Here is a 13119-nt window from a genome sequence, read left to right on the forward strand (position 1 = left end):
GAGAAAAGCTGCTTAAGAGTGACCTTGTCATCAGCCACTTCTGCCAGAGCTTCAATAATCTGTATTTCGCTCCTCACTGCTTATATATGACCATTATCAACAATAGACTTTTGTTTAATAAAATCTGTTCTTTACTACTTTTACCTTTGGATTTTTCTAACACAGTAGAAGAGACACACTTCACTTGAATGTGACATTCAGAAAAAATCCCACCACTTATTTTCTATCATTTGCCTGCTGAGAGACATTGTGGATGTCTCAGGCTGTAATTTCATGAACATTTTAATCTGGTCCAGGTTAGCAACTGCCACTGAAGGAAGCCATAGAATCATAGAATCATTAAAGTTGGAAGGGACCTCAAAGATCACCAAGCTCCAACACCCAATGAGCAGGGAACCCCAGCACTAGACCAGGTTGCACAAAACCTGGTTGCACCACCCTTAGAGTGAAGAATTTCTTCCTAATATCTAACCTAAATCTCCCCTCTCTCAGTTTAAAGCCATTACCCCTTGTCCTATCACTATCTTCTCTGATGAAAAGCCCCTCCCCAGCTTTCCTGGAGCCCCTTCAGGCACTGGAAGGTGCTCTAAGGTCTCCCTGGAGCCTTCTGTTCTCCAGGCTGAACAGCCCCAACTCTCTCAGCCTGTCTTCATAGCAGAGCTGCTCCAGGCCTTTGATCATCTTGGTGGCCCTTCTCTGGACCCTTTCCAACAGGTCTGTATCTTTCTTGTGCTGAGGGCACCAGAAGTGTACACAGTATTCCAGGTGTGGCTTCACCAGAGCAGACCATTCTTCCACCTTTGCTCACTTGTTTCCATTCCATGCTAAGCATTTTTTTGTCCCAGTACTGATATGTATATAGCTGCTCACTAATCCATATTGAAAATAACAAGGAAAAAAAGTCCTGATACTGAACACGGATGAGTACCCTCTTGGGCTCAGCAGCTTCTCTAACCCATGTGTGGGATTGGGAGTGTTGCTCTTGGAATTTACTTCTGACAATGCAGTGCTTTTTTCCTGTAAGCCAGTGTAAGAATCTTAGTGCCATGACTGCATGTTGTGATGAGGGGCGGGAGGAGGACAAACACATACATTTTGTGGTTTCCTTGTCACTTTTTTTGCTACTTGCTATCTAGCTCATTTTCTCAGTATTTAAGTTCCAAACTGAATCAGTCTGAATCAGACTCAAATTGCCCGTGCATATTCCATATGCAATTGTAATAAATGAGTAAGACATTTATTGTTTAACACTCATTATATCTTCATTATATCTTTATATATTTGGGTGCATTTTCATACACTTACACCAACTATTTAGAGACAACTTCAGCATTTCCGATCCCAGTTTTTTGGCAAGTAAATAATGAAAATGCTATTGAAAAAGACCTGAAGTATTTTCTTTTTCTGTATTGCAGGGGGTAGTATCAGTGTCCTGTCTGTCTTGCAAAGTTTTGTGGAGGAGTCAGCATCTAGCTGGTGTTTCTTTACATCAGGAGAAATCCTGTATGGTGTTCTGTTACGTACCCCTCCTGCTACATTTTCTACTGTCTACCAGTGGAAAGGAACTTTTGTTCCTGTTGAGGTAAATGTTTTCTTGCAAATGCCAACCATACTCTTCATTAAAGAATGTAAGTCTCAATTTTAATATTTACTCCTTCTCCCAGAATTTCATTATCTGGAATCCTAAGAGCTGTGTGTCTTTCCAAATTGGTGCCTCTCCCTACCTGGTGATCAGCCATGGAGGAGATGATCAGGGAGCTTCCAACAGCAGTGTGTATGCATTCGTGCTTGGGCGCAGACTGTTGAAGGTAAAACTGTTTTACCTATAAAATTATAAAGTAATGGTGTTGGAAAGAACCTCAGTGGGCCCTCCAGTCAAGCCATGTTTTAGAAAAAAGCTCTCTGTGCTTTTGGGGCCCTAGCACTGAGCATGACTTCGGTGATGCAAGTTGGTTGTCTGCTGTGGTTTTGTATTAATATTTTGGGGATGGGAGAAATGACCTCTGAGAAGTGGGAATAGAAACTGTAGAGCAATCAAGCCATAGAAAATTTTCTGGAAAAATGTAAGATAAATTCTATTAAATTTGTAAATTATCCTCATATATATACAGACATATTTTTAAAATTGTAAAATTACTTATGTGAAATTTTGTATAATTTAAATATAGATTTCTATGTAATTCTGCACTTAAAAAAACTCCTTGTATATAGGTATAAACTTGTCATCTAAAGTGACTTCCAAACACCACTTCTGTCATCTTTCCCTCACAGTTACAGACTATCTCTATTTTGGATACCAGACATGTGAAACATTTTACTGTGGATGAAGAAGACTATTTAATCTTCGTGAGTCACACAGCTGGTTTCAGTTCCATCCAGGTTAGAATACACTGGTCTTCCCTGACTTTGATGTTGGTAGTTTGATTAGTTTTGAGTTTGAAATATGAAGGGATAATTAAAAAAAAAAAAAGTAAAAAAAAAAGTATCTATTTCTAAAATTTACTTACATTTCTATTATGGGTTTATAAGACTTAAAATTCTAGATTGGTTTAAATGTAGCGATACATTAACATGTCATTTATATTTGGTTTGATTTTAGCATTAGTGTTTTTTCTGTTTTCAAGTCTAGCATGTTAAACCAGTAAGAACAGAAATAACTTCTAAACATAAACATATTCACTTGCAGAACGGACACAGCTGCTTGCATAGTGTTCTTCTACCTTAACATCTAAGAAATAAGGAATTCACTTCAATCTAAGTCTTTTGTGACACTTAATATCTTGTCTTTTGCTGCTAATTATGAATATGTAATGAAAAAACATTTCATATTTCCACAGATTTTCCAGTGGAATAAAGATCTTTTTGTGCTGCATCACCAGCTTCCACTTTACAAAGCTCTGAACATAGCCTTGTTTCCTAGAGGAGGTGTTATCTACCTGCTAGTTTCTTTGTCAAATACCAGCCAAAACATGCTCTTGTACCAGTGGTCGAATAATGAGTTTAGGAATCTTCACCAATTACCAGCAAAAGAAGTAAAACATATGGAGACCTGGACTTCTGGATCTGATATCTATTTAATTATTGCAAAAGGTATTTAGCAGAAGAAAAACACTGTAAGTATATGCTTAGCAAAGAAGTCTGGGGTGAAGGCATTTAGGTAGAAATTAAATCATTACTGGGCAGTGACAATTTAGTGATAAGCATTTTATCAAAGTAATCTCTGTCTTGTCCCTCAGAAAATATTCAGATACTTATTCTCAGATGCTTATTAAACTAATGAAATATTTTCCCAATAGCTATTCATCTAGCTGATGATTCCACCCTTTCTAAGCCTTTCTGAGCTTTGTGATATCAGTGATAATTGTTCAGCAAAGTGCACGTGTTGGGTTTTTTTACAAGAGTGATGTTTTAGGCATTGTTTTGTGACTGCATCCTTCTGCCTACTGAGAAGTTTATCTTGCAATAAGGTTTCTTTGTAATTGGCTGTTGTCTGCTGGGCATCATAGTGTTCTTATATGTAAATGTGTGGAGAAAAACCCTTAAATTAGGTCAGTGGATTAATCATCCCAAGGAAGACTGTCATACTATGGAGCTATGCACAACAAAACAAAGTAAAATATCATAATTGGTCTCACTTTGTACTTAAAGCTGCCAAACTCTGACTTTTGAATGGCCACCAGTGTGTGATTTAATTGACAGGCTGCAAAATAATCTAAGTTTTGTCATTTTGCTCCTTTGTAGAATCTGGAAATTCTTCTGAAATCTTCATCTGGGAGACAGGGCAATCTACCTTTAGACACTTCCAGACTCTTCCAGTCTGTGCTGCAAGAAACGTCCACGTTTTCATACCTCCTTCAGGTTTAGGTAAGACTTAAACTATAATATTTGTTCAAATCCTAGTTTATAAAGCTGGAATTGCAGAATTATATGTGCTTATTTTTTGATATTATTCATCAGACTTTAAAAGTTACTATTATTGTTTTGCTACGAAGGGCGTTTCCAGCATTAGAAGGAGAACTTTTAAATATATCATCACATATTTCTTTTTTCTCCTCCTTTCTCATTGCAGTTCACATCCTGCTATCTGGTAAGGACACAACAGCACTATATTCTTGGAACTCGGAAGGGAACCAGTTCTCTGTAATGCTGGAAGCCCCGTATGTGGATCATATCACCTCAACTATTGCAAGGTCTCTGAATACCAGCAAGAGCCTGATTGCTCTGTCTGTAGGGTCCAACTCCCAGATTTATGAGCTGACCACTATCTCCAACCAGTCAGATTTTGTACCTAGGTAGGTTTTTTTTGTTTTATGTAACTCTCTGACAGCTCTTGCATTTCTTTTTCTGTGATACTGTCTTTGTTACAGTGGAGATCTTTATGTGCTTCTGTGTGTAGTGTGCTTATTGACACAAAGGACAATTTTTCGGAGGTAGGTTTAAGATAACCTGAAGCCAAACAGCCTCATAACAAGGTTTAAAGCATGGCAATACAGGACTTGCAGTTGTGACTTGATTTATTTAAAGCTTTTATTTAGGATAAATTAAAATGCTTTCATAAAAAATAAATTAATTAATTACTTTATGACTTATTATAATTTAAAACAAAACAAAACTCACAAAATAGCAACCACCTTTAAACCTCAGTTACTTCCTCAGGAATATAAGCAGTAATTCCAGCTTCAAAAATTCTTGGTGAATTTACAGCAATGCTTTCAAAGTTGACTAATCAGCTTTCCTCACTTTATAATTATTTGATGTGTGTGTTTTTATGCTAGTTCAGGTGAATTGATATTTGAGCCTGGGGACATGGAAGCTGTGATAGCAGTCAATATCCTGGATGACATCATTCCAGAGGAGGAAGAATGCTTCAAAGTGTGGCTGAAAAACCCTAAGGGAGGTGCAGAGATTGGTGTTAATGGCTTTGTTAACATAATCATTCCTCCCAATGACAATGCCTACGGAGTCATTGCATTTGCTCAGGTAAAAGTTTTAATGTAGATCATTAAAATAAGTATATACAATTTCTGAATAATGGAACAAAGACATGCCAAAACAGTAAAATGAAGCATATGACAGGATTTTTTTTGAAAGGTTTTATGGGAAGCTGAGTTAGACGTTTCTTTTAATATTCAGCATTGCTATGTGTTTTTACAGAACATAAGGGGATAGGAAATCTGTTCCACTGTCTGTCCCTATTGTGAGATATTTATAATACCCTTACAATTAGATTAACACATTAGTTTATCAGCTTGGTTTTGCAACAGCCTAAAAATTCAGTTTTCACATGGCACGTATGATATCATCATAGAGATGCTGCTGGTTGATTAATCAAGGGCATCAAGTAAACAAATCTGAAGATCCTTTTTCCCTGAAAAAGATACTAATTGGGTTATATCAGTTTGCAAGAACAAAATTTCTTTGGGGGAAAAAAAAAAAATCAGACTGAAGGTATTATTTGGAGTGTTTAATTCTTAAATAATCAAATGCTTCTACCTAGACAGGGATGTGGTAAATGCATACTGATGGTACAAAACACAGAAGAGTCATTACTGAAATGAAACATTCATCTGGAGTTGTGTGGGGAGGGTGAATAACAGTCAAGTTACAGCAGTAAAAGTATGTCTTTCTTGAAGGTCCGCTCGTTTGTCACCTGCTTCATAGGATTTGGACATAAAATACTGAACTGAAAAAACCCCAAACACACAACTACAAATCCAAACATAAAACATTGGTTTTTTTTTTCCTTGGGATAAAGAGGCCCGATATTTTAAATTCTTACATCAATGAAACGTGGGAGCATTGATTACCTCTAAAAATTAAGACTTATAAATTTAATCAATGAGCATATATTTAGCTACTAAATAGTTGATTAATGTATCGGTCATCAATGTCACTGGTCCCTGTTGAATACTGAGATCCCAAAATAAACTTATATTGGTAAGAAAATCATGTTGTGGTTCTGCTACTTTATGTTTTCCAGAGCTCTTTATTTAAGCAAGTTGAAGAAATGGAACAGGACAGCTTAATCACCTTGAATATTGAACGTCTAATAGGAACATACGGACGAGTCACCGTGGAGTGGATCGCTAATGGGAGCATAAGTGATGTCTTTCCAGCTTCAGGAATGGTACGTAAAAACATCACTGATATTAGGGAAGCACTGGCTCTATTGTCTCAGATAAAATGTGCAGATGTACTGAGGAAGAGGGGTAGTGCATGCTAGATTGCCCCATTTTGTTTGCTAAGTGCTGCTTCCTGGCCCTTTCTTGTGATTTAGGAGTTTGCACCTCTGCCTGGTGCATAATTCCACAGTATCATTCTTGCTCTTCTAGAACCAGACACTGCAATGTTGTTCAGGCAGTAGAAACCTGTATCTGTAGTATCCTGTTCCCATCTTCCTTTCTTCCTGCTGTGAGGTCCAGCTACTGTGTCAAATCATTTGCATAGGTGGGAATCTGAGAGGGTTTGGTTTTTGCCCTGACCTTGTCGATACAACTGAGGCCTTCAGTGGCCCAGGAGAATACCACAAATCCCAGGTGGTTTTTTTTTTTTTTCTGTTTCCGAGTTTGTTTGGATTTCCAACCGTGTTAAAATCGTGTTTCCTGCTGCCCAGAGCTCTTGGTATGCCTTGGGAGCGACAGATGACAGATTCTTTAAGGCAAGGGCCTCCACCTGGTGGCCATCTATAGAAGACACAGAGCTCTTCATGCTTTGAGGTTGTAGAGCTGTAGCACGAGTGGCAGTTGAGGGGAGAAAGGGCCAAAAGTAAATTTGACACGTGGAAATGTCTCGAATATGACAAACAATTTAGACACAAATAAAAAGGTGAGAAGTAAAGGAGGGCAAAACAATCATACTGCAGTTACTGAAGTACTCCATGACCATTCCAGATGGATGCTACTTAATTTCTCTGAGTACATCTTCGTGTAGGAAGAGACAGAAAGGTAAAGGGAAGGTTTAATGTTGTTTACCGGAAATTGTTGTGTATCCTTCACCTCAGGTGTAGCCTTAGCTACAGCTTCTTGTCAAGAGAGACCTAATCAGCCCTTTGAATTTAAAAATAAAAAGTATATAAATAGACACAGCATTTCTCAATAATTTTATCTGAACAAAAATCAACAAAACTCTTGACTGGACATCTCTTAGTTGATGGGGGCAAGTAGTGGACGTCATAGCTGGATTTCTCCAGCTTTCAGTATGGTTCCCCACAGCCTCCTCCTAGAGAAACTGATGTGTTGATGTCTAGACAAGTGGTCCATGTGATGTTTACTGTTGACAGGCCGCAGCCAGAAGGTCGTGGTAAATAGTGTTTTTTCCACCTGGCAACCTGAGATGAGTGAGGACCCTCAGGGATCAATGTTGGGCCCAACACTGTGTAATACAGTCATAGAGTGATAGAACTGGATTGGAAGGGACCTTAAGATCAGTTAGTTCCAACCAGCCCTGCATTGTCACGGACACCTTCCACTATACCATGTTGCTTAAAGTCCTAGTCCATCTCTCCTTGAACACTTCCAGGAGTGAGCCTTCCACAGCTTCTCTGGGCAACCTGTTCCAGTGTGTCACCACCCTCACAGTGAAGAATTTCTTCCTAATGTCTAATGTAAATCTCCCCTCTTCCAGTTTAAAACCATAACACCTTGTCCGATTGCTACAAGCCCCCAGCTTTCCTGTAGCCCCTTAAGGTACTGGAAGGCCACTATGAGGTCCCTTCAGAGCCTTCTCTTCTCCAGGCTGAACAGCCCCAACTCTCTCAGCCTGTCTTCCTAGCAGAGTGTTATGAAGGTGCTCCAGCCCTCAGATCATCTTTGTGGCTCTTCTCTGGATGTTCTCCATGAGCTCCATGTCCTTCTTTTGTTGGGGGCTCCAGAAATGGACACAGGAGTCCGGGTGGGATCTCATGAGAGTGGAACAGAGGAGGGGAACCACCTCCCTTGAGCTGCTGACCATGCTTCTTTTGATGCAGCCCAGGACACAGTTGGTTTTCTGGGCTGCCAATGTGCATTGTTGGCCCATGTTCCAGTATGTTCATAAGTGATCTGGATGTTGGAATCAAGTGCATCCTAATGAAGCCTGCAGATGACATCAAGTTGAGAGGGCAATTGGACACTCCAGAAGGGAGAGCCACCCTCCAGAAAGACCTGGATAGGCTGTAAGGCTGGGCTAGCAAGAACCTTATGAAGTTCAACGTGGTCAAATGTAACGTCTTACATTTGGGAAAACATAACCCAGGAGTGCAGCACAAGCTGGGATCTACCATGCTGGGGAGCAGCTCTGTGGAAAGGGACCTGGAGGTCCTGGTGGACAAGAAGCTCAAGATGAATGAGCAGTGTGCTGCAGCAGCAGCAAAGAAATCCAACAGGATGCTGGGTTGCATCAACAAGGGCATCACCAGCAGAGAGAAGGAACTCCTTACGCCACTCTGCTCAGTACCTGTCAGGCCACACCTGGAACACCCTGTTCTGGTCCCCACTGTATAAAATTATGTGGACAGGCCGGAGAGGGTCCAGGGAAGGCCCATGAAGATATCAAAGGACTGGGCAGCCTGTTGTGTGGGGAAAGGCTGGGAGAACTGGGTTTGTTCAGCCTAGAGAAAAGAAGGCTCAGAGAAAACCTCATCACCGTGTTCCAACTGTGGCTGCAAAGAAGATTGAGACTCTCTTTTGATACGGAGTCTGTGGTGGTTTGGGTCCAACACGACAACAAAGGAACAGCCCCATGGCCGCTCACCAAACTCCCCACACACACACTCTGGGATGAGGGGACAAAGCTTATGGCTTGAGGCAAAGGACAAGGAGGGTTCTTCACCAATTTAAGATCCCGGGCAAAACAGACTCCACTTGGGGAAAAAATAACTTAATTTCACACTAATCAAAGACCCACAGGACACAGACACACCCAGAGCAGGGCTTGCATATGTTACCCCACCCCTCCCTTCTTCCTGGGCCCAAATCCCTTTGTTCCCGGTTTCTCTCCCTCCTTCCCCCCAGCGGCACAGGGGGACGGGGATGGGGTTTAGAGTCAGTTCACAGGCTGGTGGGTCCTGCTGCTCCTTCCTCCTCTGGAAGAAGGATTCCTTACAATCCTTCCCTGCTTCCCCATGGGGCCCCTCCCATAGGAGAGAGTCCTCCACCAACCTCTCCTTCATGAGTCCTTCCCACCAGGCTCAGAGCTGCTCCAGCCTGGGCTTCCCACAGAGGCACGGGCTGCTCAGGGAACAAAGTCCCCTGGCTCCGGGGTCTTCCACAGCTGCATAATCATAGTCCACAGGCAGCAAATCCTCTGGCCACAAAATCCAAGTCCAGTGGCCAAGTTCACCCCTCCTTGTGCCGTCAGGGAATGTTCCACCTCTTTCCTCCAGAAGTGCATGGGAACAGCTGCCATCTCGCCATGGGTTGTAGGGAAAACTTCTGCTTGGCCACCTTCTTCTCTTTCTTCCTTACCAACCACCAGCACTCCCATCTTCCTGCCCAGCTCTTCTGCCCCAAGTGCCTCTCTGCTTAGGTGTTATCTCACTTCTTTCGTATGTGAATTGCTGAGACACATCTATTGTCCCTCTAATGGCTCCTTGGCTGGTTTGGAGCAGCTTCTCAGCTTCTTACCGGAGCCACTCCTGGGGCCCTTCCCCTGCTACCAAAAAACCCACCAAACCAAACCAGAACAGAGTCACATAGAAAAGACAAGGGGTAGTGGGCACAACTTACTCCTGGGAAAGTTCCAATTGAAAACAAGAGGAAAACTTGTCACAATTCTATGATTGTTGAGATATATATGTGTGTGTCTGTGCATGTATTTATTTTTCAATTGCTAGAGTTGTACAACATAAAACAGTTTGTATGAGAGGACTGAGAAGAAGTTTGACTCTTTTTTTCCCCTCTCCCTCTAAAACATTAGGTTACATTTTCAGAAGGTCAGGCCCTGTCCACCATCACCCTGACAATTCTTGCTGACAGTGTTGCAGAGCTGGCAGAGACTGTGGAAATCACACTCACCCATGTGACCACTGTGGGTGTTCAGGACCCCACAAAAGGAGCTGTCATCGATCCCAAAAGGGCAAGAGCTGTTCTTACCATTTTGCCTAGTGACTCTCCACACGGTGTCATTGGGTGGCACACTGAGTCTCTCTTTGTTAAAGTCACAGAGCCAGAAGGTAAGTCTGTTTCTTGATTCTTAGCAAGCATTGTTGAAGCTAAAACACTGGTTATGTAGACACAAAATATACATAATACATATCGTATTTTAATATGCATGCATATTAGCATTTCTCTATTAAAAATTTATAGCAGAAGTATCTAAAATATGTAACTATGCTATTTCATTACATACCTTTCAGGCTGTATTTCACATTGCACATATCAACATTATCTAGTCTTTTTTTTTTAGGGGGTAAATTATTAAAATCTTGGTGTGCTCTGTTGCAAATCAGTAGTACACAAAATCATTCTCTTTACATAAAAAGCCAACCTTGCCCGTTTATTGTTAATGTGTTACTTAAAATACTTTATGTAGAATTGGGTCAAAAAGGGAAGTGTTTTATTCTGTGAGATAGGGGAAGGAAGGAAACAGAGCAAGAGAGAATTGCATTTCAGGAGAACTGAACTAGGGTTTTTTTACCTGCCAGTGCATGTTTGATTGGGTTCTGTCAGTTTTTCTTCCAGGCACCAAGTGAAATTGTGAAGTTGGGCAGAGGAGGACTGCCCAACTGGTTGGTGCTTTTCCAGCAGCTGCCTGGTGGGCTATTCAAAACCCCAGCTGAAGTTTCCTGGCAGTGTAATGTTCTGTCCATATAAAGAAATGACATTTATGAAAAATACATTTTCCATCAGATTATTGCTGCAGATAAAACCTCTTTGCCAGTTCTGTGTTACAGTGAATCAGTTTCCCCTTTTTTAGCACCTGAAGGTTCTTTGAAGGGATTCTGTTGGTTCCTTACATACACACATTATCAGCATTTATACTTTAAAGTTAGAATTCAAGGTATGTTCCTTGATTTCATTTGTTGCAGCTTTTTATCCAGTATTTAAATGTTTTATCATTAATTAATTACATACAGGTGTTATGAGGCAGTATCTAGTTAATACAAGTAACAGAAACTAGTCTGAAGTCCAAAGCCCATTGATTTTTATCTCTTTCTATTTCTCCAGTCATAAACCCAGCACTTTTAGCGAAGTAGTGTGTTTGGTGTTTTATTGGGGAAAAAATGCAAATCTGCTTTCCCAAAAAGGGTTCCAAGCCTGACTGATAAAAGTGTCTCATTTTCTTCAACACTAGAGTTAAGGAAATGTAAAATTTACAGCCAGAGTGACTGCCACTGATGCTGCATTCTGTGTTAGAATCAGTAGTGATGTCCTTGGCATGTAAAGGCCAGGCAAAGTAGGGAGTTTTGAAGGAAAACTGAATTAAAATGTCAGTGTTGAACTAACAGTTTGTGTCGTAAGCATTTAAAACTGTAAATACCCCATTTTTTATTCTACCTCTAGGAAGTTTTAAAATGCTTTCCAGCTGTACATGCTGTATGTTGTGTGTGTTCACACCACTTGTGTGTGCTCATTTCCCTGAGTTACTGAATTATCCAGGTATTGCTGTGTGGCTAAGCAGAGTTGAAGTCAATACTAGTAAGCAGCTCTGGTACAAATACATGAGCTGAAAATCAAGCAGGACAAGGGTTAAAGCAATCAGACCTTGATTTTTCCCCCCCTCTTTCTTATAGGGCAAGTGAATGCAACTACTTTTAGTTTACAAATTGTTCGAGAGCAGGGGTTTGCTGGAGGCATTGCAATTCACCTGAGCACTGCACCTAACTTTGAACTCCCCCTCTCCAACCAAGCAACAGAGAATGAGGATTATATACTGGAAAAGAAGACAATCGTTATGGCAGAGGGTGCAACAGTAACTTCTGTCACAGTCACTGTTTTGCCAGTGAGTAGTCTAACAGCATCTTTAGCTAATAATGTCTTTTCAGGAAAGGTGACTTGGCATTCTAGAAATGGCTCAGGTGGTGTTTTTGCCTCGTCAGATGGTTGTATATTATTAAGAACTGCAGCCATCTCTTTCAAAAGAGCTCGAGTGCTCCTCACTGGGAATGAACTACAGTCTTTGTTTTGTTTTAATCCTAAAATTAACACCTAATGATGACAAAAGAAAAACAAATATTTTACTTTTAAAGTACTTGTTTTCTTTTATATACCTCTTAATACATTTTTCTGTAGTTCACAAAATGTGTCGGGTTTTTTTTCACCAAATACATACATTATTGAAATCTATTCAGAATGGAGTTGTTGCTTTTCCATTTTTGGCTTGGTTTGTATAATCCAGCCACCTTTCTTACAGATAAGAGAAGCAAGTGGCAGGCAGCAGTAGTTCCCACCATTCCTACAGATATGGAATCTGACTGCTAACTTCAGTTTCTAAAACTCAGGAAAGGTTCTCTCTTTCTCTTTTCATATGGGGTGAAGCAAGATTTTGGTCATATGGTCCCAAGTGATGGAAATTTTTGAACAGTAAGCAATCTACAAGTAGTCAGCTTTCTGGATGTATTATAACTTACAGTGGTTTATTAAAATTGTGACATTATTATTTTTTTTTTTCAGGACAATACTCCAGAATTACAAGAAGGATTTATTATCAATATTACTGATGTGAAACTGGTTGATTCTTCCACTGGAGGTCACCCAATTGTGAAGAGACTTGGGTCAGAAATAGCTGAAATAACAATTGAGGAAAATGATGATGCCAGAGGAATATTTAGTTTCAATGTTACAAAGGTAAGTAAGTCTGAATGAAAAATAGGAGAGTCATGGTTTTCAGAGAACTTTTCATAGGTTTTAAGACACCAAATTGTTCTGCATACATAGGCCAGATAAACAATTACTTCTTAGAAAGTTCTTCACAGTTAATAGATTTATTAGAGAGCTGGAAGTGCTAAAACTGGTGTCATAGAATATTCTGAAAGGGAGTTTAGGAGGTCATCTAATCAAGAGTTTTGCAAGGTTAATGCTTCATTCAGAGCAATTTACAAGTGATCATGTATTTCTTCTTTTATTCCTACCTGCAAGACAATATGCAAAAAAGAAATTAAAAATAAAGTAAGTTCCCATGACACTCAGCAGTTTGTTGTTG

The 13119-nt window shown here is 40.2% G+C and overlaps 1 protein-coding gene across 1 annotated transcript in view; it reads left to right on the forward strand.

Annotated features, from left to right (window-relative positions):
- ADGRV1 (adhesion G protein-coupled receptor V1) overlaps window positions 1-13119 on the forward strand; it is a 278553-nt gene that overhangs the window by 80314 nt on the left and 185120 nt on the right. The window contains exons 46-56 of the mRNA XM_051642551.1: window positions 1416-1582; window positions 1665-1808; window positions 2272-2379; window positions 2838-3090; window positions 3718-3864; window positions 4070-4292; window positions 4776-4980; window positions 5981-6127; window positions 9895-10150; window positions 11717-11919; window positions 12591-12764. Of these exons, the coding sequence (XP_051498511.1) occupies window positions 1416-1582; window positions 1665-1808; window positions 2272-2379; window positions 2838-3090; window positions 3718-3864; window positions 4070-4292; window positions 4776-4980; window positions 5981-6127; window positions 9895-10150; window positions 11717-11919; window positions 12591-12764 (2027 nt within the window). The remainder of the gene's footprint in view (window positions 1-1415; window positions 1583-1664; window positions 1809-2271; window positions 2380-2837; window positions 3091-3717; window positions 3865-4069; window positions 4293-4775; window positions 4981-5980; window positions 6128-9894; window positions 10151-11716; window positions 11920-12590; window positions 12765-13119) is intronic.

The sequence above is a fragment of the Apus apus genome, chromosome Z, assembly GCF_020740795.1.
Source record: "Apus apus isolate bApuApu2 chromosome Z, bApuApu2.pri.cur, whole genome shotgun sequence".
NCBI classification, from domain to species: domain Eukaryota; kingdom Metazoa; phylum Chordata; class Aves; order Apodiformes; family Apodidae; genus Apus; species Apus apus.